The 23,878-nt window shown below is 45.8% G+C and overlaps 1 protein-coding gene across 1 annotated transcript in view; it reads left to right on the top strand.

The window, feature by feature from the left end:
* The first annotated feature begins 422 nt into the window (after positions 1-422).
* The window catches only part of fbh1 (F-box DNA helicase 1), a 34,737-nt gene continuing 11,281 nt past the window's right edge, over positions 423-23,878 (top strand). Inside the window, 16 exon segments of the mRNA XM_033039285.1 lie at positions 423-600; positions 4,998-5,674; positions 9,142-9,248; positions 9,250-9,270; positions 9,796-9,931; positions 10,766-10,956; positions 12,235-12,336; positions 14,779-14,879; positions 16,621-16,789; positions 17,674-17,893; positions 19,201-19,279; positions 20,076-20,162; positions 20,928-21,064; positions 22,738-22,837; positions 23,511-23,632; positions 23,760-23,835. Of these exon segments, the coding sequence (XP_032895176.1) occupies positions 447-600; positions 4,998-5,674; positions 9,142-9,248; positions 9,250-9,270; positions 9,796-9,931; positions 10,766-10,956; positions 12,235-12,336; positions 14,779-14,879; positions 16,621-16,789; positions 17,674-17,893; positions 19,201-19,279; positions 20,076-20,162; positions 20,928-21,064; positions 22,738-22,837; positions 23,511-23,632; positions 23,760-23,835 (2,479 nt within the window). The 5' untranslated portion in view covers positions 423-446.

The raw sequence follows: 23,878 nt of genomic DNA, 5'->3' as shown, positions 1-23,878 counted from the left end.
GAGTGAGAGATGGGGGGGTGTAAGGGCTACTTGGAGCTAGAGAAATCAATATTGATTTCTGAAGAAGGAGTTCGACCCGGACCGTTGCCTGTTTCCTTCGCTCCATAGATGCTGCCTCACCCGCTGAGTTTCTCCAGCATTTTTGTTCGCTGGGTTGTAAACTGGTGAGGTGCAGGCCAGTTTCTGCAGTCTCCTCAAAGTGCAACATTGTTTGCAAGGGACGCCCTGGAGGTGCGTCATTGATGGCGGAGGTCCCCCAACATGTGTCAATATCTGCAAGTTGCAAGAAACAAACAAGAACCGTCTCCAAGTTCAGCGTGAAAAGCACACAGTTGTCCCAGATTGAGACGAAATCACTCTCGCCCACTTTCCTCTGTCTGATTGGTAAAACGCAGCCTATGGGATCTCTTGAGCGGCGATTGTTTCCGTGAATGAGATTAGAGTAAATGGCAGCTGAAAATGTGAAGCAGAGTTTGTACTGTGGAGCTGCCGATATAACAGATCGTGGGGGAAGGGATAATGTCACTGCTGTCATAATGTTGCAGTGGAAGAAAGGAGGTTGGGACTGGGTGGAGTTTAAACCCATACTGGGTGCAGGACGTAAGTATAGAGTGCTTTAATAGTCTCCAACTAGTCTGAAGAAGGGTCTCGACACGAAACATCACCCATTCCTTCTCTCCAGAGATGCTGCCAGTCCCGCTGAGTTACTCCAACATTTTGTGTCTATCTTGTGCTTTAATAGTCAGTGTTATTAACCAGTTAGCAGCAGATTGTTCAAGAACATACTTCAGACGCTGGAAAATCGAAGGTAGACAAAATTGCTGGAGTAACTCAGCGGCTCAGGCAGCATCTCTGGAGAAATAGGATGGGTGACGTTTCGTGCCGGGACCCTTCTTCAGTCAGGTCCCGACCGGAAACGTCACCCATCCTTTTTCTCCAGAGATGCTGCCTGACCTGCTGAGTAAATCCAGCACTTTGTGTTTATATTTTGTTGAAACCAGCAATGCAGTTCTTTGTTTCTGCTGAATGGAGAGTGTTGGATTTAACACTACAATTGCATGTTAACACTGGAACCAGGTTATCCCACATACCAATAGAAAATTATGTAACAAGTATGAGGACATTGGACTAAAGATAGCTAAAGGGGCTGGCCCACTTGGGCGACCTAATCTAAGAGTTTAGGAGAGTTTGAAAAAATGTCATGTTGAAGACCTCTTTCGACTGTAGAAGACTAGCTACGACTAACTTCGGGAAAATTGGACATCGAATAGTGGAGAGTGAAGACGATCTCCTTCGACCTCCCTTCGACTATGATGACTTCGACTACCCTCGATTACCTACAACTAACATGCTGACCTACTACGACCTATTACGACTAAACCTGCGAGTAAAAAAAGTATCGATTTTTTTTTTTTCCATGGCGCCTTTTTTTTACTTGCGGGCATTTTTCAACATGTTGAAAAATACGCCGCGACCTAGCTGAGGCCTTGAGTACACGGGGACTACTCTCGAGCATGAAGGAGAGTTACAAAGACCTCCTACGATCTCGTGTCGACCATGCTGCGAGTATGAATCGAGGGCAAACTCGCCAGAACTCGTGGATTAGGTTGCCGCAGTGGGACAGGCTCTAAAAGATGCTAATCCCACTTCACTGGTCTTGCACCAAAACCTTTATTTGAATCCCAGAAAGTCGACCACACGATAGACACCCTTTTAATCTATGTTTAATAAAGAACGGCAGATGCTTGAAAAATCGAAGGTAGACAAAAATGCTGGTGGAACTCAGCGGGTGAGGCAGCCTCCATGGAGACAAGGAATTGGTGACGTTTCGGGTCGAGACCTTCTTCAGGCCCTATCTTATCTGTGTGGGCCAAAAAGTGATTATGCAGCCTAATTGCATCATTGCCTTCTAGTTTGTCACCCTGATAATTGGCGGGATCTTCACTGACTCATCCAGGCAATGTTTAAATGTGATGGAAGTTTCGGACTGTATCACCTATTCAAGGTAGACACAAAATGCTGGAGTAACTCAGCGGGACTCGACCTGAAGCGTCACCCATTCCTTCTCTCCAAATGATGCTGCCTGTCCCGCTGAGTTACTCTAGCATTTTGTATCTACCTTCGATTTAAGATTTTAGTTTAGTTTTAGTGCATAGGCAGGGAGAAGCTGGATGACCAGATTGGATGACCAGATTTCCTGAACTGTGGTCGAGGGAAAGAGCGGAAGGCATTTTTTAAATCTGAAGAAGGGTCTCAACCCGAAACGTCACCCATTGCTTCTCTCCAGAGATGCTGCCTGTCCCGCTAAGTTACTCCAGCATTTTGTGTCTACCTTCAATTTAAACCAGCATCTGCAGTTCTTCCTTCACCCATTCAAGGATTGAGTTCCAAACCCCTGGCGCCCTCGAAGTGAAAATAATTTCCTAATCTCTCCAGTTTTACCAGTACTTTAATTCTATGGACAAGGTGGGCCGAAGGATTATTTCCATACTGTACAACTCTGACTCCAGTGTATATACTGTAAGTGTGCTCTCAACCCCACCCCCCGATAATTGCAAAGGTACCCATTAAACATTTTTCTTTTCACTGCGTTAGCACAATTTAGATACCAATTTGTCAATTTCCCTGGATTCCTCTCCATCTGCATCAGCACTGCCCCTCAATTCTCTCCTCCCTCACCCACTTGCCTAAGTTAGTCCTGAGTGTATTGAAATGGCAGCTCACACTCGTAAGAAAGGTACACTGTTAAAATGACACCAAATGCTGGAGTAACTTAGCGGGTCAGGCAGCAGCTCTAGTGAACTTGGATAGGTAACGTTTCAGGTCAAGGCCCTTCTTCAGACTCGATACAAAGTGCTGGAGTAACTCAGCGGGTCAGGCAGCATCTCTGGCAAACATGGATAGGTGACGCTGCAGGTTGGGACTCTTCTTTAGACCAATCTCTGAATTTCTTTTGCCACTGTCCTTTACCGTCATAAGTGTAGGTCGGAATTTGCGAGAACAAATGTAAGCAGTGACCAATGTTGTGGTGATTATTTAGTGATATCTCACTGCTCAGGTCTTCTACCTGAAATATTTCCACGGATGCTGCCTGACTTGATGAGTGCTTCCATCCAGCATTTTCTGTTTTTGTGATGTTTCATATGGATGGATTTGCTTTTGATGAAAGTGGAAACAGATAATGTTCTGGGGATAGAACAGAGTGGTCTGACTAACTGGATTGGGCCTTTGTCAAGCACAATGGGTGAAATGGCTTCCATCTGTGCAGTATGATATTATTTGTCTGCAATCCTCATCTATGTCATTGCTGGAATCCCCATACTTACACTTCCCAATGTGGCCAGTGGGAAATACCCATGTCACCACCCTCACTCTTTACTCGGGCTTGCTGAAGGAAATTGTCACTTCCCTACTGCTATCTGGCTTAGCTGAGTTTAGGCACAGCATGGAAGCAGGCCCTTCGGCCCACCGAGTCCATGCCAACCATCGATTTCCCGTACACTAGTTACATGTCCTACACACTAGGGGCAATTTGTTTAAGCCAATTAACCTACAAGCCTGCACGTCTTAAGAAATTGGGGGGGGGGGGGCGGAGCTAGAGCACCCGAAGGAAACCCACATGATCATAAGGAGAACGTACAAACTCCACACGGGCAGCACCCATAGTCAGGATCTAACCCGGGTCTCTAGTGACGTGAGGCAGCAGCTCTACCGCTGCGCCACCCAACCAATTGGTACTGTGGCCAGCCAATCATTATAGACCTTGCATTGTGCTAGAAGTGGTCTGATCAATCCCCTAAACAATGTTTAATAATATTTTTTATTATATTTGCAGCTTGTATTCTGTAAACCAACATGGTAGCAACGTGACTTACGTTAAGATGACTCAGTGTAAGTCCAACTGTTGCTTTACTGTTGACATTTACAAATTTGAATTGATGTTTATCCTGTTTGATAATTTTGATCTGCTGTCTCTTGTGTCTCTTTTCTACTTTGAATGAAAATTCTTGCTTTACTAACCCATTTGAAATTCAACTCCTCTGGCCGTGTAATGTTCAGGCAGTGTCGGCTTAAATTTTGCACAGAGATTTTTAGTGTGGGAATTTCACCTGTAACGCTCCAACTTGGAGGCAAGAATCTCACCCTGCACTATGCTTCTTAAAGGACTTGTCCCACTTGGGTGATTTTTTTTGGGTGACTACAGGCGACTACCGCAAAGCTTTCAACATGTTGAAAGATTTTCGGCGACAGTGGCGACAATTTCTGCTGTCGTAGGTTGACCTAGCTGGTGTCGTAGGTTATCGACCGGGTGTCATAGGTGAATTCCATTAAAACTAGCCCCTGGCAGTCGCTTAAAGGGTCGCCTAAGTGGGACAGGCTCTTGAGGCACTACAATCATTCCTTGAGTTACGAAAGAGATCAGATCGTGGAAAATGTTTTGTTAAGTAAATGTTTTGCCTGTGGAATTCTGTGCCTCAGATGGCGGTGGAAGCAGGTTCTCTGGATGCTTTCAAGAGAGAGCTAGATAGGGCTCTTAAAGATAGCGGAGTCAGGGGATATGGGGAGAAGGCAGGAACGGGGTACTGATTGGGGATGATCAGCCATGATCACATTGAATGGCGGTGCTGGCTCGAAGGGTCAAATGGCGTACTCCTGCGTACAATTGTCTATTGTAAGATTCCCTGAACTGCAAAGACTGGCCAAAATGCACCATGATATTTGTTGTAGAATGTTGCCCCATTGATGATTCAAGATAAAAAATAGTTTTGAGAAGACTGGAGAATGGAGTTGAGATGGAAAAATAGGTCAGCCACTAATGAATGGCGGAGCAGACTCGATAGACTGAACGGTCTAATTGTGTTCCTTGGTTAGAAAGTAAGGAATCCATGATACACAAAGGCTTACAGCAAAAAAATGATATTCAATGTTTAGAGATACCAGAATATCTACATATAATGATTTAAATATATTAATAGATTTTCTTTTCTTCTGCACAGGTAGACGAGGCAAGCGGAGACGACTTGCTCCCTCAGACTGCTTGTCTTTGAGCAACAGTAATGTGGGTGCAGTTTCACTGACCCAACCATTCAGCTCTTTGGCCGCTGGCAGAGATTCACACAGGGGCCTCTACCCGTGGAACAGGAAAGCAGCCACCCAGTTAGACCCTCTCCAAAGGCCGGCACCGCGCAATGCCAACGGGGTCTCGGAGAACACGACCAGCGGTAAAGCCAGCGCTGGCCGGCCGCACTCGGAGGTGGACCTTGCGTTTGACCCCAGAGACTTTCTCGCCAGCGACACGTCCATTGAACGTGACGTGTTTGTCCTGCACCCGAACCCCAGTGGGGAGCGGTCTGTGCCGTCACTGGGATGCCCCTCGAAGAATAACGGCGTTGGAGGGGACACCTCCACATGGAGCCTCGAAGGTGCCCCTGCTGCCTTCCAGCAGAATCAGATGAGGACTGGGATCATTGGAGCTGAGCTGGACGTTGACCCACTCCCTGACTCCTACTTTGGATTGTTGGGATGCAGAGGCTCCCACTCCCAGCCTTCCGGACACGTCACCCAACTCCCAGACGAAATACTCAGGGCTGTATTCTGTCACCTGCCAGCGGTGGACTTGTACCGCCTCAGATCTGTCTGTCAGCAATGGCGGCGTGTCCTCAGTGACCCAATGGTAAACCTTGGCATCTTTAGATATCAGTGCGTTCTTGTACGTTCCTTCCCACCTCCCCGCAAGCATTGGTTCCAGACACAAAGAACTGCAGATAGACACCAAATGCTGGAGCAACTCAGCAGGTCAGGCAGCATCTCCGGAGAAAAGGAGTAGGTGACATTTTGGGTCGAGACGTCCGACACAAGGAACTGCAGATACTGATTTACAACAAAAAAAAACCACAGTGCTGGAGTAACTCAGTTGGTCAGGCAGCATCTCTGGAGGACATGGGCTGGTGACGGTTTGGGTCGGGACCATTCCTTAGATTAATTGTAGTAGAGGGTTAGAAAGCTGGAAAAGAGATTCGGGAACAGCGATATGGAACTGGATGATACAAGGAACTGCAGATGCTGGAATCTTGAGTAAAACACAAAGTATTGGAGTAACCCAATGGGTCAAGCAGCGTCTGTGGAGGGAATGTACAAGCAACGTTTCGGGTTGTGTCTGAAGAAGGGTCCCAAACCAAAACATTGCCTATGACTATCCATTCCTTCCAGTGTTGCTGCCAGACTCTCTAAATTACTCCAGCACTTTGTATTTTACTCAATATGGAACTGGCTTCTTACTAAAGTAGGCACTAGTCCTACAGCTGAGAGTCTGAATTGTGAGCAGAGGCATTGTTCTTATAGTAAGCATGGACTTGATGGGGTAAAATGGCTTCCTTTTATGTCATAGGAAATTCAAGAGGTTAGATAAGTTTCCCTATAATTAAGGTAGATTAATATCATTGATGTAAAAGAGATGTTTCTATTTGTATGGGAGAACTAGGGGCAATAGTCTCTAAAGTCCAAAATACACAACAGGTCAGGCAGCATCCGTGGAGAGAGAGATAGAGTTAATGCTTCAGCTTGGTAATCTTCCATTAAAAATGAGAAAACACAGAAGTAAGTTATTTTTTAAATGTAGAAAATGGGATGAAAGATAGGAGAGATTAAATGACAAATGGGGTGATGGAAATAGAAACATAGAAAATAGGTGCAGGAGGAGGGCATTCGGCCCTTCGAACCAGCACCGCCATTCATTGTGATCATGGCTGATCGTCCCAAATGAATAACCCCTACCTGCCTTCTCCCCATATCCCTTGATTCCACCAGCCCATAGAGCTCTATCTAACTCTCTCTTAAATCCATCAAGTGATTTGGCCTCCACTGCCTCTGTGGCAGGGAATTCCACAAATTCACAACTCTCTGGGTGAAAAAGTTTTTTCACACCTCAGTTTTAAATGGCCTCCCCTTTATTTTAAGACTGTGGCCCCTGGTTCTGGACTCGCCCAACATTGGGAACATTTTTCCTGCATTGGCTGACACCAATCACAGAATAATGAAAGGTGTATCTGGAGAATTGATTTATTGAATTGATTGGAAGATACAGCATGAAAACAGGACATTCAACCCACCGAGTCCACGCTGCCCATTGATAACCCATTCACACTAGCTGTATGTTGTCACACTTTCGCATCCACACTCTAAATGGCAGGAGCAATTTACAGATGAAAAAATAGCCTGCAAATGCACATATCTTTGGGACATGGGAGGAAACTGCAGAACCCGTTAGAAACTGACACGGTCACAGGGAGAACATGCAGACTCCACGCAGACAGCACCCTAGGTCAGGATCGAACACGGCTCTCTGAAGCTGAGGCAGCATCACTACTGTTGCCCTGTCCAGAGGTGTAAAAGGAATTATCTGAAAATTCGGGAAGATAAGAATAGTGAAAGGCCTGGATGGAATGAATGTGGAGAGGATATTTCCAATGGGTACAGCCTCAGAATAAAAGGACAAACTTTTAGAAAGGAGATGGGGAGGAATTTCTATAACCAGTGTGCGGTGAATCTGTGGAATTCTTTGCCACAGGAGGCTGAGGAGGCCAAGTCATTGGATATTTTGAAAGCAGAGATTGACAGATTCTTGATTAGCAAGGGTGTCAGGGGTTTTGGGGAGAAAGCAGGAGGAAAGATTGAAAAGACTGGGCTTGTATTCATTGGAGTTTAGAAGGATGAGGGATGATCTTATAGAAACATAAAATTATAAAAGGACCGGACAAGCTAGATGCAGGAAAAATGTTCCCAATGTTGGGCGAGTCCAGAACCAGGGGCCACAGTCTTAGAATAAAGTGGAGGTCATTTAAGACTGAGGTGAGTCTTTTTCACACAGGGAGTTGTGAATTTATGGAATTCCCTGCCACAGAGAGTAGTGGAGGCCAAGTCACTGGATGGATTTAAGAGAGAGTTAGATTGAGCTAGTGGAGTCGAGGGATATGGGGAGAAGGCAGGCACGGGTTATTGATAGGGGACGATCAGCCATGATCACAATGAATGGCGGTGCTGGCTCGAAGGGCCAAATGGCCTCCTCCTGCACCTATTTTCTATGTTTCTAATGGGGTTGAGAGGGAAAGGTAGATCAGCCATGAGTGAATGGCGGTGTAGATTTGATGGACCGAATGGACTAATTTTGCTCCTGGAACATAAAAGCCCTATCGATGGGTAAAAGCTGGAAATGCTGTTGGGTCATAATAATAATAATAATAATATCTTTTATTGTCATTGCACGTCAGTGCAAAGAGATTTAGTGTGCAGCTCCACTGATGTACAATAAAGGTAAATAAATACAATACATAAATAAGCAAGCTGAATTGATTGACGTGACCATCTGAGGGAGACTGTCCAAAGAGGGTGGGTGGGGGGGGCACTCATTAGGGCCGGTTCAGAGCCGCTATAGCTCTTGGGATAAAACTTCCTGAGTCTAGAGGTTCGGGCGTAGAAGGCCTTGTAACGTCTGCCAGAGGGAAGTAGTTGAAACAGACCGTGACGGGTGTGATGAGTCCTTATGGATGCTGAGGGCCTTCCTGAGGCACCTCGTGTGGTAGATGCCCTCCAAGGCTGGTAGCTCTGTCCCGATGATCCACTGCGCTCTGTTGACGACGCGCTGAAGAGCTCTCCTCTCCGCCTCCGTGCAGCTGTGAAAGGAGAAACAGTCAATGGTTTGCTTCTGAAGACCATTAGCTCAGTTTCTCTCTCCACAGATACCGAGTGCTTTCAGAAATTTGTTTTTTATTTCGGATTTGCATGCATCTGCGTATTTTTGCTTGTTGGTGCTGAGGATGTGAACTGTAAAGGCTTCTTCTTATTGAGTCCACACACAAGATTAGAAGTTGTTCAGGCAGAGCTGAACACATTTCTCAGCATCTGCACACAACGGCGTCTGCCTTGTGTTTCTTGTGCGTGGTGGTGGAAAGATTGCTGGAAACAGGGCCGCGACGTGAATGCTCTTTCGTTGACCCCACTGTAAAGGCTGAACGACAAGTTATGAGAGCCGTTGAGTTTTGTTTTGAGAGTGCCCCTGTTGTGGCGGAAGTCTTGTTGATCTTGCCGTAAACATGGACCCATTTCTACGATCAATGTTTTGGTTGTCTTAACTTGGTTTCACAGTTTGCACCATGGAAGAAGCGTTACTATCGATACAGGAAGGGAGAGGGGAGAGCTGTGATGGAAATGGACAAGATTCTGAAAGAAAATAATATTACAAAGGATAACGAACTGCATGTTAAATCTTATAAGGTGAGTGTTTGGTGTTACAATGACCAAATTCAGTATCCTAGCTACATTTGTCTTGTTATTCATCATCGTTGAAACCATTAGCGACGCAGTGAAGCTGGTTTCCGACAGGCACGGCAACGGACGCGCCAGACATCTCTGTCCTCCATGCAGCTGGCAAGCTCCTCTTTTGTCTCTGCACATGCGTCTTCCATCAACGTCTTCAGCGTCGTCTTGGTCGGCCGTCCCGGGTCACGTCTTCCATGGGCGGGTCCCCACAGCACAACCTTGGCATTTCTGGGTGGCGGTGGCAGTGACCAGCGAGCCTCATCCTTCTCCACCTGATCTTCATGCAGCTTCACAGCAGCTGCACCACTGTGCCATCGCCGTTAGATTATCTCTCTCAATAACTAATTCCATGGGGTGTAGAAAATCCAGTTAAACGTTCCAGTGGGAGTGTCCTTAGCGACCCATGGCTTAATGCTTTTAAACCTCTCTTCCTGTTTTTACAAACTTTCTAATACTTGTGGATGTTGTGTTTTTCATTAGATATGTGTCATCGTTTCCGCACGGGCGATCTGTAAACACAGACACTGTCCTGAATTGCCTTCAGCACCACTCCCTCTTCAATCAGTCCAAGTTATGCATGAGCCAGATACTTCCTGATATAAACCATGCAGCCAGGGTAAGTTTAGCAGGTAGCTTTCCTTCCTTCCTGACATTGTTGCTATATCCTGAACAGACAAAAAATACGATATGAGTTTGTAGAACGTAGAACAGTACAGCTTGGCTTAAGATGTCTGTACCAACAATAATGCTAATCTAAACTAATCCCACCTGCCTGCAAATGATCCGTCTCCTTCTGTTCCCTCCATTCCCTGCCTGTCTAAATGCCTCTTAAACGTTCTATCACATCTGCTTTGGCAGTACTTTCCAGACACCATCCACTCTCAGTGTAAACAAAAAAATCGTGCCCAACACATTTCCTTTAAAGTTTGCCCCACTTTCCATAAACCAGTGCCCTCTACTTTTTAATATTTTCACCCCGGGGGGGAAAAAAAAGGTTCCGACTGTCTCCCTTATCTACGCCTCTCATCATTAGGTAAACATCTACCAGGTCGCCCCTCAGCCTCTGACGCTCCAGAGATAACAATGCAAGTTCGTCCTTATGGCGAATACTCTCTACATCTCTACATACAGGCAACATCTGCACTTTTCCAAAGCCTCCACATATTTCTTGTAATACAGCAACCAGAACTGCACGTGGTGCTAAAGATGGGGTCTGGTCAAACAGGTCTTATACAGCTGCAACGTGCCTTCTGACTTTAATACTTAGTATCCTGACCAATGAAGGCAAGCATACCTTACACCATCTTAATCGTTCTATCCACTTGTTGTTTAGTATTTGCTGTAAGGCAGCAACTCTACCGAGCCGCCCCTAGTTGTAGATCGAATCTTTGCAACCCAGCTATACAGAGAGAATCACATAACCTTGTGATTTATTTTTAATGCTATTTAGATTTCAAGCACTTGGGCGATACAGGCTGTGATTGTTCTCCTGTCGAATAGTGTACAAGAAATCCAGCGACTTATATCCTGTCTGGGGCGACCCTGTTCGACTCTGCCAGCGACGGAGCTCGTGGAAGTCCTGTACTGCCTGGCGACTTTACTGTTTGCCCTGAGAGAGAAAGGCATCAGCATCAGCAACAGGTACCGCCACCCACCCCCTCTGCACTGGCTTCTGACCATCAGTGCAGCGCTCCTAGCGCGCTGGTTGCAGCCACATCAGCGTGTCGGCTGTGGACACTGTGAAGCTGCCGCCATGTCTGCAGTGGCGTCCATGTAAAAAGCACCTAATCGTCATGTGTAGGAAGAAACTGTGTAGATGCTGGTTTGTACTGAGGATAGACACAAAGTGCTGGAGTAGCTCAGTGGGTCAGGCAGCATCTCTGGAGAAAAAGGATGGGTGACGTTTCGGGTCAGGGCCCTTCTTCAGATCTAATTGTCACTCTGTTGCCCTGTCGTCTCTGTTCTTGGTTTCTTGGTCCTCCATAATATTCCAAATGGAATTTAAACTGGAGGTGGTGAAGGGAGGGATTAAGCCAGAAAGGGTTATTGGGAAGAAAGAGCTACTTTAAATTTAGTTGCATCTGGTTGGGTAACTATAGTAGGGTGGAGATTATTAAAGGGTTGTTTATTTTCCCTGATGCTGCAGGTCCTTTACTTCCACCAAAATTCAATAGACAATAGGTGCAGGAGTAGGCCATTCAGCCCTTCAAGCCAGCACCGCCATTCAATGTGATCATGGCTGATCATCCGCAATCAGTACCCCGTTCCTGCCTTCTCCCCATATCCTCTGACTCCGCTATCTTCAAGAGCCATATCCAGCTCTCTCTTTAAAGTTTCCAGAGAACCGGCCTCCACTGCCCTCTGAGGCAGAGAATTCCTCAGACTCACAACTGTGTGGAAAAAGTGTTTCCTCATCTTTGTTCTAAATGGCTTACCCCTTATTCCTAAACTGTTGCCCCCTGGTTCTGGACTCCCCCAACACTGTCTGTGGAAAGAGTTTGAGTTTAGTTCCTTGTCATGTGTACCGAGGAACAGTGAAAAGCATTTGTTGAGACCTAACCAGTCAGCGGAAAAATAATACATGATTACAATCGTGCCGTCCACAGTGTACAGGTACATGATAAAGGGAATAAAGTGAATATTGTTTAGGTCCAGGACACTGTGATCAGAAATAGTCCAAGGATCTCCAATGAGGTAGATAGTTGCTCAGGACAGCCCTCTAGTTATTGGGAGGATGGTTCAGTTGCCTGATAACAGCTGGAAGGGTTAACGTTTCAAGTCAAAACCCCTTCATCAGAATTTGTAAAATATCTCCTCTCTATAACCTTGTCCCTCCAGCTCCTTGGATGCCTAGCACTGAAATAAAGTATGAGCATTTATTTTATTTTATAAACTATTACTAATGTAAATATATTTCAGGATTCATTATAATCTATTCTACGCACTCTACTTGAGGGAGAATCCAGCCACTGTCTCCAGTAAACAGTTGAAGCATCTTTGTTCATCACTGGAGTCCAACAGGTGAGTTCTTTATGCTTGTTTAAAATAAATCAGACTTCATTCCACCAGGCAAAAGTTATAAGTAAAAGGCCCCGTCTTTCCTCATTACTTTTAATTCAGTTTCTCCTTCCATAGAGTGCAGCGCGGTGGCGCAGCGGTAGAGTTGCTGCCTTACAGCGGCAGAGACCCGAGTTCAATCCTGACTACGGGTGCTGTTTGCACGGAGTTTGTACGTTCTCCCCGTGACCGCGTGGATTTTTTTCCCACACTCCAAAGACCGGAAGGTAGCCGGTTCGAATCCCGCTTGGAGTGCATACTGTCGTTGTGTCCTTGGGCAAGACACTTCACCCACCTTTGCCTGTGTGTGAATGTGTGTGAGTGATTGGTGGTGGTCGGAGGGGCCGTAGGCGCAGAATGGCAGCCACAGAAGTAGCTTACCACCACCGAGTGTGGCTGAGGAGTGAATGAATAATGCGATGTAAAGCGCCTTGAGTATTAGAAAGGCGCTATATAAATCCCATCCATTATTATTATTATACAGGTTTCAAGTCAAGTCAAGTTTATTTGTCAAATACACATACAAGATGTGTAGTGAAAGTGGCAATGCCTGCAGAACAGAATAGAACAGAATCAGTATTTACATATTAGGAAAAAAACAGCAATTTAAAAAAGACACAACTCAACAGTAATTTGGTACAGTATGTTAGTCTCTGGTGAGATAAGAGTTTACAGTCCTAATGGCATGTGGGAAGAAACTCCGTCTCATCCTCTCTGTTTTCACAGCATGACAGCGGAGGCGTTTGCCTGACCGTAGCAGCTGGAACAGTCCGTTGCTGGGGTGGTAGGGGTCCCCCATAATGTTGCTGGCTCTGGATCTGCACCTTCTGATGTATAGGTTAATTAGCTTCAGTAAAGATTGAAGATTGTTTCTGGTGTGTAGGCTAGTATGAGCATACGGAGTTCGCTGGTCAGTGGTGGATTCGGGCTTGATTCCGTGCTGTATCTCCAAACTAAACTTAAAAAAAAACACATTACGGCTGATTGTCACATTAGTACCTTATTTATGGAAGAACCATTCTGCAGGGTGGGGTGAGGTCGGGTGCCCACCCCAGATCCCACCCAACTGTGGGTCATGAGGATGCCGCTTCTTCGGATGTCCATCCTCGCTCGCTGGGACTTCTGGTAATGATGTCTGCTGTCAGACCGTTGGAAGAACAAAAACCTCAACTTGGGAAGACCAAAGTCATTGTCCACATTCTCCACCACGTCCTCTCTTTCCCACCCACCATCTCATTTTCTCCCCCAGGGATCCGGTCGTGCCTGAACCAAGATTTTCACAACCTTGGAGATGTACTAGTTTAGAGATATACGTAGCATGGAAACAGGCCCTTTTGCCCACCGAGTCGACACTGATTCGACCATCACCGAGTCGACCATCACCGATTCACACTAGTCCTCTGTTATCCCACTTTCACATTCATTCCCTACACACTAGGGGCTATATACAGAGGCCATTACCCTACCACCAGCCCATCTTCGAGAAGAGGGAGGACACCACACTGGTCCCAGTGAGAACGTGCAAACTCCACACGGGTCTCCACATCGGAGCTCCAACTGGCGCCACACACTGGTGCCCCGAGTAACACGTTTACGCGTGCACAGTCGCACTTCTGTTTCTGACTTGCGTAACATCCGACTTGCGCAAAGGCCCGCAGTATAAGGCCATGTGATAGGCGCAGAATTAGGCCATTCGGCCCATCAAGTCTACTCTGCCATTTGATCGTGGCTGATCTATCTTTCCCTCCCAACCCCATTCTCCTGCCTTCTCCCCATAACCCCTGACGCCCGTACTAATCATGAATCTATCTATCTCTGCCTTAAAAATATCCACTGACTTGGCCTCCACAGCCTTCTGAATACTGCAGAATCACCACCCTTACATATGTAAAACCCTTACATAAGTCGGGGAGCATCTGTTCTTCTATCAGGTCTCTTCTAAGCCTCGGACGTTCCAGAAAAAAGTTGCTCACTATCTAAGCTTTTGACCACCTTGTTTATTATCTCCTTGTGCGACCCAGTGTCAATGTGATCCTGTGACTTACATGGACTTTAACCATGTGTAGAAGTGCATTTTGTTGTCGACCTCCTTAATCCCAGCAGCTTTCTTCAGCCTTGGATCCAACGTATCCATTCTATCGATCTCGGCAAATTCGCTGCCTGCCTTCACCTTGCTCCTTCACACACTCTGTGTCTTCGAATTATCTATTTAACCTTCCTTTTATCTATAAAAAGTGGATTGCTTGAGTTCTGGATGCATTGAGCAACTATGCATTTTTAAAACTAATAATATGTATGAATTGTTATGCTTGTTCTTATACTTTGCAGTTTACTCATTGCTTTTGGAACTTATTTACACTCGGGCCTCCCTATTGCCTGAATCTCGACTTTTCTTTTAAAAAATAGCTGGCATTTGAGGAACAACGCAAGCCTGAATCCTGAGCTGGAGCGAATACTGAACCTTGAAACTTCGCCACACCACGTGATAAAAATAACGGGCTATGCAGGTAAATTGCAAAACTTTAGACTTAGAGATACAGCGCAGAAACAGGGCACTGAGTCTGCGCCGACCAGCGATCGCCCTTCTATCTACGCTCTAGGGACAATTTACAATTTACAATTTTAGCGAAGCGCAGTGTGTTGACAGAGGACTGTCAAAAAGGCATTTGGACAGATACATGGATAGGACCGGTTTGGAGGGATATGAGCCTAACGCAGGTAGGTGGGACTAGTGTAGGTGGGACATGTTGGCTGGTGTGGGCGTTGGGCCGAGGGGCCTGTTTCCACGCTGTAAGACTCTGACTCTTATGTTCCCTATGTCAGACTCACCGACATATAATTTCTGATTGCCCATATCCTTAGGTATTCATTGTTGTTGCCGTATGTTTTAGGCAATGTTTTATTGCAGTGTGGGAAACACAGTGGCACAATAGGCAGCCCCACTGCCTCCTAGCTCCAGCGACCTGGGTTCAACACTCATCTCCAGTACTGTCTTTGGAGACTTTACACGTCCTAGCTGCGATCAAGTAGGTTTTTTCCCCAGATGCTCCGTTTCCCCCCACATTCCATGGACCTTGCAGTTGTTAATTTGACTGGCTGCTGTAAGCTCCCCCTGGTCTCGTTTTCAATGCTACTACAGTATATCCAATTTTGCTTCAGAGAACCCAAACTGCGCGCAGTTCTCCAAGTGGGGTATAACGGTAGTGAAGCCTCCCCATGTCAAAGCTCCAACCCCTCCACAGTAAATGCTCCTGAATGAATGATAAAACAAAATATCGGGGCAGTGCGGGTTCATGGTCTATATCAAAGGTTCAAAGGTTCTTTACTAGTCACATACACCAATTGGTGTAGTGAAATGTGTATTGCCATTGCAACACATCAAAAAAGAAAACAACATAACAATAATAAAGAAATTTAACATAAAAAACATCCCCCCACAATGGTTCCCATTATGGGGGAAGGCACAAAGTCCAGTCCCCATCCCCATGTCCACCCATAGTCGGGCCTATTGAGGCCTCCGCAGTCTTAAAGTCTTAAGTCTTAAAGCAATTGATCCGTGCCATGAGCATTTACTATACCAACATTTAAGAGACATTTGGATAGGTACTTGGATAGGAAAGCTGAAGAGGGATATGGGCCAAGTACGGGCAAAGGGGACGGGGCATATTGGCTGACATGGACAAGTTGAACCGAAGGGCCTGTTTCCATGCTGTATAACTATGTATTTCTAGGGCTAGTACAGTAGTGTGTAGAGTCTGAGACACAAGTTAGAATCCTGAATATGAATTAATGCAGTCAAATAAATCTGGGATAATTAAAAAAAATTGACAATAGTAACCATGATATCACCCGATTGTTATAAAATTCTATTTGGCTTATGAATGTCTTCATGGAAATAAATGTGATGTTCTAATCAGATCTGGCCTGGGTGCGGCTCCTGCCACCAATGTGATCAATCTTTAATTGACTCATGTGGGGAAATTAGGGCTGAATAATAATTGCTGGAACTGGTGGAGATATCATCACCCTATGGACAAAGTGTTTCTGAAGAGAGCAAATCCCAATAAGCCATCAGACTGTAGAGTGCAAGGGATGAGAAATGGAAGAAAGCCTTGGTCTGTCTCGTATTGGTTTGTTTAGTTCGTTAAGTTGATTTGGCTCATTCCCAGCTTTCCACTCCCAATCTGACCACGGTACATTGAAACGTACTGTACATCACTAATGTTGTTAATCCTTCTCCGACCCAAGGTACAGGTAAAACCTCCTTACTGATTGAGTATGCATGGCACAGACCCCACCTCCGCTTCCTGTATGTACGTCCCACCAAGCCCGTTCCAGAGGACGTTGCCCACCTTTTCCCTCCCAACGTGGATTTTACAACGATGCGTACCAAAGCCTATCAGTGTATAGGCCACAAGTAAGTAGGAAACCAATAGACCTTTATTCAGTTACATTGTTTTAATGCGTGTGTGTTTGTGAGTGAGTGTGCATGTGTGTATGCTTATGACTGGCCGTGTACCTGCACATGCATGCACAGGCTTGGGTACAAATGACCACATTACATGCTGAAGGTCGAAGAAGGGTCTCGACCCCGAATTGTCACCCATTCCTCCTCTCCAGAGATTCTGCTTGTCCTGCTGAGTTACCCCAGCATTTCGTGTCTATCTTTGGTTTAAACCAGCATCTGCAATGCCTTCCTATACATTACATGCTGACCTGGCGAAACAACAGTGTGATGACGCATCCCCTTTAAGGGGGGGGGGGGAAGCTGCTGGAATGATCCTAGACGTTTTTGTCATCAGCGATCACTCCATACACTAGCACTATCCTACACACTAGGGACAATTTACAGAAGCCTATTAGCCCTGTACCTATTAGCCCTAAACCTGTACCTCTTTGCAGTGTGGGAGGAAACCGGAGCACCCGGAGAAACCCCACGCAGTCACAGGGAGAACTTACAAACTCCGTACAGACAGCAACCGTGGTCAGGATCGAGCCCGGGTCTCTGGCGCTGTAAGGTAGCAACTTTACTGTGGCGACTAAAGGTGGCTAGGACGAATTGGGCCTAAGGGCCTGCCTCTATGCTGTACAGCTTTATAACTGTGCTTTGAAGCTTCCTCTAAATTACCAATACTTTCAAGTGTGATAGCAAATGCAATGGCTATTTTCATAAAGTTTATTTTTTATTTTTATGCATTCCCATAGCCGTAAATGATTTGTAACAGATGCAACAGCACGTAACTGATAAGTCTCAGATGTCATTAAAGTTTTGACAAAAGATAATTTGAACTTTTGTTCCAGATACCATCAGAAGAAGAAGCTAATGATTTGTGGACTGAGACCATTTGCTGTGCTGGGATCCCCTGAAGGACAGGGTAGTCTATCTCGGGCAAATTTGATCAGTCGAAGCCTCGGTGCCTTTTTCTCCTCTGTGGATGAGGCCATCAGTGTAGCTCATGTACCAGGAGACCACAGGAGCACCTGTGGAGGTATCAGGCCCATGGAACATCACGAGAAATTAGTGAGTCTACAAATTGCAGCCGGAATTATCTTTCAGCTATCGCAGCTGCGTCCAGGCCTGTCCTGAAGAAGGGTCTCGACCCGAAACGTCACCCATTCCTTCTATCCAGAGATGCTGCCTGTCCCGCTGAGTTACTCCAGCATTTTGTGTCGGGAATCTTCTATCTTGAATCTTGTTGGTGGATCCATTGCCTGCACCTCAACTTCATAGGTACATGTAGGAGTAAGCAAAGATCCTATAGCAAGCAAGATAGACCACTCCTTCTAAATGCAATGGGCTGACGTGTAATGCGGAACGTGGGCCTTTTTTTCATCCATTTCAGTAACCCGACTCGCAGTGTAATCAACGTTGCGGGGGAACAGTTTGTGTTAATAAATAAAAATTCTGAAAATGAGAAGATTTTTCCAAATATCTTTTATTTTTACGAGGATGTTTCCGTAACCGGCTTCCGTCTCCGCACTAGTATCTTTGCTCCGCTATGGGATCTTTGGTGCGGAGACGGAAGCCGGTTACGGAAATGGGGCTGAAAATTACCCATAAATCTGCCCATGACCGTACTACGTCTTTTTCGTCAAGTGATCTATCTTGCTCGCTATAGGATCTTTGGGAGTAACAAAGGTTGTGTTAAAAATGTAAAAACAAGGAACTGCAGATGCTGGTTTGCACAAAGGATACAAAGTCAGGTTAGGCAGCATCTCCAGAGAATATAGATAGGTGATGTTTCGGGTCGAGAGACTGATTGTGTGAGGGAGGGAGGGAGGGTGGGGTGAGGGGGGGGGGGGGAAGAGGAGATGCAGGACAACACGTTGCAAGTATCTGCCTATCAAAATAAAAATAAAAAACTCACCTGTGTCTACTTATTACCCGCTATTCTTTGTTTAAGAAAGAACTGCAGCTGCTGGAAAAATCGAAGGTAGACAAAAATGCTGGAGAAACTCAGCGGGTGATGCTGCATCTATGGAGCGAAGGAATAGGAGACGTTTCGGGTCGATACCCGAAACGTCACCTATTCCTTCGCTCCATAGATGAGTTTCTCCAGCATTTTTGTCCACCTGCTATACTTTGTTCTGCCTCTCCACTCTTTCAGCATGGTCGCTTGATAGTGCAGTGCAGTGGGCTGAAGGGCCTATTTCCGTGCTGTATGGCTCTCTGTGCCAGACTGTTCTGTCGCCACAAATCTGCCATTTGCAGTTCCTGCATGAAACTTCACCCTAATCAACGCTGCTTCTCGATGTATTAGTATGTGGAGATTCATTTCGTTTTTCAATCACCTTTTCAAACTGGGAATAATTATGGCTTTGTTTCAGGAACTGGCTGAAGATGTGAAGAGGATTTGGACAAAGATGGTAGATCTTCGCGAACCCAGTTACCTCATGACTCACGATGGTAAAGTCAGTTATGCTCGTCGGGTACAGACAGACATTCTTCCAAAATTTAAGGAGGTTCCGTTTCTTTTGCTTTAGATTGGATATTGTCCTGGGAGAACACTTACAGTAGGAACAGAAAATACTGCGAGTTTTTTTGTAGTCTAGCGTAGAAGAATGGGGAAAGAAACAGTTCACAGTTCAGATTCATGACCTGTCTAATGAATCTTGCATTTAAGAAAGAACTGCAGATGCTGGAAAATCGAAGGTAGACAAAAGTGCTGGAGAAACTCAGCGGGTGCAGCAGCATCTATGGAGCGAAGGAACTAGGCAACGTTTCGGGCCGAAACCCTTCTTCAGACTGATTTTTTTGTAACTGTTTTGTAATTCAACCGTGACTGAAGAAGGGTTTTGGCCCGAAACGTTGCCTATTTCCTTCGCTCCATAGATGCTGCTGCACCCGCTGAGTTTCTCCAGCACTTTTGTCCACTAACGAATCTTGCAGTTGTTTGAGAAGTTTGGCTGGAATTTTGTATATTTTTCTGGTTTCTAGTTTAAAGTTGCTTTCAGAGTCTTAGTCACACAGTAGATACATTCAGGCCCTTTGGCCCAACACGTCCATACCAGCCACGATGCCCCATCTCTGCTCATGCCCCTCTAAATCTTTCCTATCCATGTACCTGTCCAAATGTATTGTTTTTATAAGTTTAGATTCCTCCTCTCCTACCGAGTACTTTAAAAACATTTTCTGCCGTCCTTTCAGATTTCTTAAACCCAGAGTATTTTTTGTGGTGTTAATATTTTGTGCTTTGTTTTAGGCTATCTGAAGCTTTGGCAACTTAGCAAACCCAACCTATCACAGTTTGATGTTATCATTTTAGATGAAGCTGAAGATTGTAGTCCTGGTAAGATGATCATACCTTATACTTGATGCATCATCGGAGTGTGTTTCATAATTGGTAGGACAAGCCGAGATAAGGTTTACACAGTCAACGGTGCAGGTATATAATTCCACGAACGTGACAACACAGATGGGCAGGGTGGTGAAGATGGCGTTTGTCATGCTTGTCTGAGTATGGGAGCTGGAGCGTCATGCTGTGCTACACAAGGCATTGGTCAGGCAAACATTTGAAGTACTGTGCACAGTTCTGGCCGCCCTGCTGTAGGAAGGTTGACACTAAACTGGAAAGAGTCAAGGGCCTGTCCCACTTGGGCGACATCAAGTGCACGTTCGACGCTTGCGTCATAACACGCAAATGATGTTGTGTAAATTACGTGAAAATGACGTCCAACTGGCCCTTTATTTTTTGTTGCACGCTATCCAGTCAGCTAAAAGACTCCACATGACAACAATCAAGCCGCCCACAGTGTAAAGATGAACAATAAAGGGAATAATGTTTAGTGCAAGATTAAAATCCGGTAAAGTCTGATCAGAGATAGTCCGAGGATCTCCAATGAGGTAGATGATAAATCATGGCTGTTTTCTAGTTGGTGATAGTTGTCTGATAGCAGCAGGGAAGAAATGTAAGAACTATATGCCCATCTACATTAGTCCCATCTGCCGACATTTGGCCCATATCCCTCTCAACTTCCTGCAAACATCTCGCCGCGTCACTTTAATCTCCTCTCTCTCTCCGCGACTCCACCTTGAATTATTCTCTTCTCTTCAGTCATTATGGATATCGTACTCTCTCAGAAATGTGGGAAGCTTCTTGTGGGAGATCCTCATCAACAAATCTGTAGTTTCAAAGGTGCTTCTGAGGCCCTGGTTGAAGCTCACCGACCCACCCTTCTCAGTCTAACACAGGTAAGGTCTTACTTATTCTTTATGTGTAAGAAGGAATTGCAGATGCTGGTTTAAACCGAATATTGACACAAAAAGCTGGAGTTACTCAGTGGGACAGGCGATATCTCTGGAGAGAAGGAGAGACGTTTTGCGTCGAGACCCTCCAGCTTTTTGTGTCTATCTTACTTATTCTTTAATGTCTCTCCACAATGTTCTTTTTAAACCCACAAATAAATAGCCCGGCCTGGCTGTAAGTAAGACATGTTTGCAAGCACAATGTCAATGGTTTCCTTAATGTCATGTGTAGAGGGATACAGTGAAATGCTGATTCTGCAGGCCATCCATCAAATCATACCATACATTAGTAGAATAGATCATGTGGAACAATAATATCTATATTACTAAAAGTCTGATCTTGACCGCTTTTGGCTCGCTGTGGTGTGATTTCTGAGAGAACACCGCCACCTACGGCTGTCATTTTTCGCCACCTCGCTTAGAGCCCCCCTCCGCCTTCCGGGACCGGAGGATTTTTCCCATTGATGAAAAATCAGAGAGATATTAATCCCCATTCCCATTCTCCCTGCTGCCCCCGCTGGCGGCAGGGGGGGCGGGACTAAAACACCCGGAAGTGTAGTCCCTCACTCAGTCTCTGCCAGACCTAGGAAGCGAGAGGGCCATGGCTCTCTGAGCTGCGAATAACACTGAACGCACGCCTACTCCATGGTGAGTCCCCTCGATGCGGCTGTAAGGTGGCTGCTGCCCAATTGTTTGCCTCGCCTTTTTAACAAGTGTGTGTTCACAAAATGAATTTTGGTTGTTGGGTGTCTGCTGCCCAATTGTTTGCCTCACCTTTTTAACAAGTTTGTGTTCTCAAAATGAATTTTGGTTGTCGGGTGTCTGCTGCCCAATTGTTTGCCTCGCCTTTTTAACAAGTTTGTGTTCACAAAATAAATTTTGGTTGTCGGGTGGCTGCAGCCAAATTGTTTGCCTTGGCTTGGCTTTTAAAATCGTTGCAACAGTTGGCTGCCAGCCCAAGAATCCATTCGGCCCACAATGTCTATACTAGCCCTCTGGAAACCAGTACCTTCGGCCCGCAACACCCATACTAGCGCAACAGAAAGCCTCCCCCCACTGGCGAGAAATATTGGAATTGGTGGAGAGGTGGAGTATTGCGTTGGTGACCAGCCTCCTGTGTGATGCTGGGACCCAACGGGTCCCACTTAGTCTAGTAATCCTCTGTAATCTTTGGGCACGGGTTATTGATTGGGGACGATCAGCCATGATCACAATGAATGACGGTGCTGGCTTGAAGGGCCGAATGGCCTCCTCCTGCACCTATTTTCTATGTTCCTATGTTTATTGCATTTATGGGCCGATTAAGCTGGAACAAGTAAGAATGTCGTTGTTCCATTATCGGTATATGTGACAATTAAACAACCTTGACTCTCTTAATTTCTGTCAACAAGTCTGCCTGCAGTGATGGTCACTTGTCAGCCTCCTGTGGTTTAAATGTGCTCCACTATTTCTTCTCGTTATACCAGGTAGGTTGAAAAGTTGGTTCACTGGTGATGTGTTAAGCTTGGCCATCGAGAGCGAGTGTTGGAGTAACACAGCTGTAGTACATGACTGTGTGCCATGCTGCTGGGTGATTGCAGTGTCACCTTTATCATTAGGATTTCTCTCTGTCCTTGCAGAGTTTCAGATTTGGACCTGAGATCGCTTATGTTGCAGCAACAATTCTGGACGTGTGCAAACGAGTCAAAGACAAGACCTTGGTCGGTGGAAATCAAGATGGTAAATATCGAGGAGACATTTTTGAGACCGGGGGAGTGATGTGTGAGTGTGGGTTGGTGCCTGTAAGTCAATATCAAGTGAGTGCATTAAGTGGGTGGATATGCTGTGGTGTGGCAGTTTGCTGTGTGGAGCCACGAGGAAGAAGGGTGAAGGGGATGGTGGTTACTCAAACCCTATACTTGGTGAGACGTTGTTAGCCTTGCTCTTTCCATCAGCTTTGCCCTGTTGCTATTTTCATGCTCTAGAGATACTAGTTGAAACGTTCAATCTTTTCACTAGTTGAAAGCGCAAGGGGTGGCACGGTGGTGTAGTGGTAGAGTTGCTGCCTCACAGAGCCAGAGACCTGGGTTCGATCCTGACCACGGGTGCTGTCTGGACGGAGTTTGTACGTTCTCCCCGTGACCTGCGTGGGCTTTCTGCGGGTGCTCGTTTCCTCCCACACTACAAAGACGTACAGGTTTGTCGGATAATTGGCTTTGGCAAATTGCCTATAGTGTGTAGGCTAGTGTTAGTGTGCGGGGATCGCTGGTTGATGCGTGACCCGGTGCTCCGATGGGCCTGTTTCCGTGTGGTATCTCTAAACTAAACCCCTTGACCTGAACAGGGAGTAGATTCGGTTCTGATTTCCCAAACGCAACAAAACTGTAATAATCCTGCAACCTCCTCATTACAGATAAGACCAGCGGAAGGTTGGTTGGCCAGGTGGCAATTCTGTGCAGGACCACTGCTGCTGTCTTCGACGAGGCTGTGCGTATTGTTACCAGCGACAATCCAAACAAAATATATTTACTTGGAGTGAGTACCTTTGTGCTGGCACACGTTTCAGCTTCTGTGTCGGATGCACTGCTCACTTGGCCATTGATTACAAGCTTTGCTTTGTGCTCATGGCATTCTGAATGTCTTCAACCCTTCCTCTCCTTAGGGACTTGATAAGTTTGGAATGGACACAATGCTGGATATCCAGAAGCTGATGATCAAGGAGACGGAACAAGCAGCCGGTGAGATTAGCTTTAATTATGTAATTCAATCTTTTCTGCACAG

Source organism: Amblyraja radiata, chromosome 21 (assembly GCF_010909765.2).
Source record: "Amblyraja radiata isolate CabotCenter1 chromosome 21, sAmbRad1.1.pri, whole genome shotgun sequence".
Taxonomy (NCBI): Eukaryota; Metazoa; Chordata; class Chondrichthyes; order Rajiformes; family Rajidae; genus Amblyraja; species Amblyraja radiata.
Note: the sequence above shows the minus strand (reverse complement) of the source record. Positions and strands in the feature narration are given on the sequence as shown.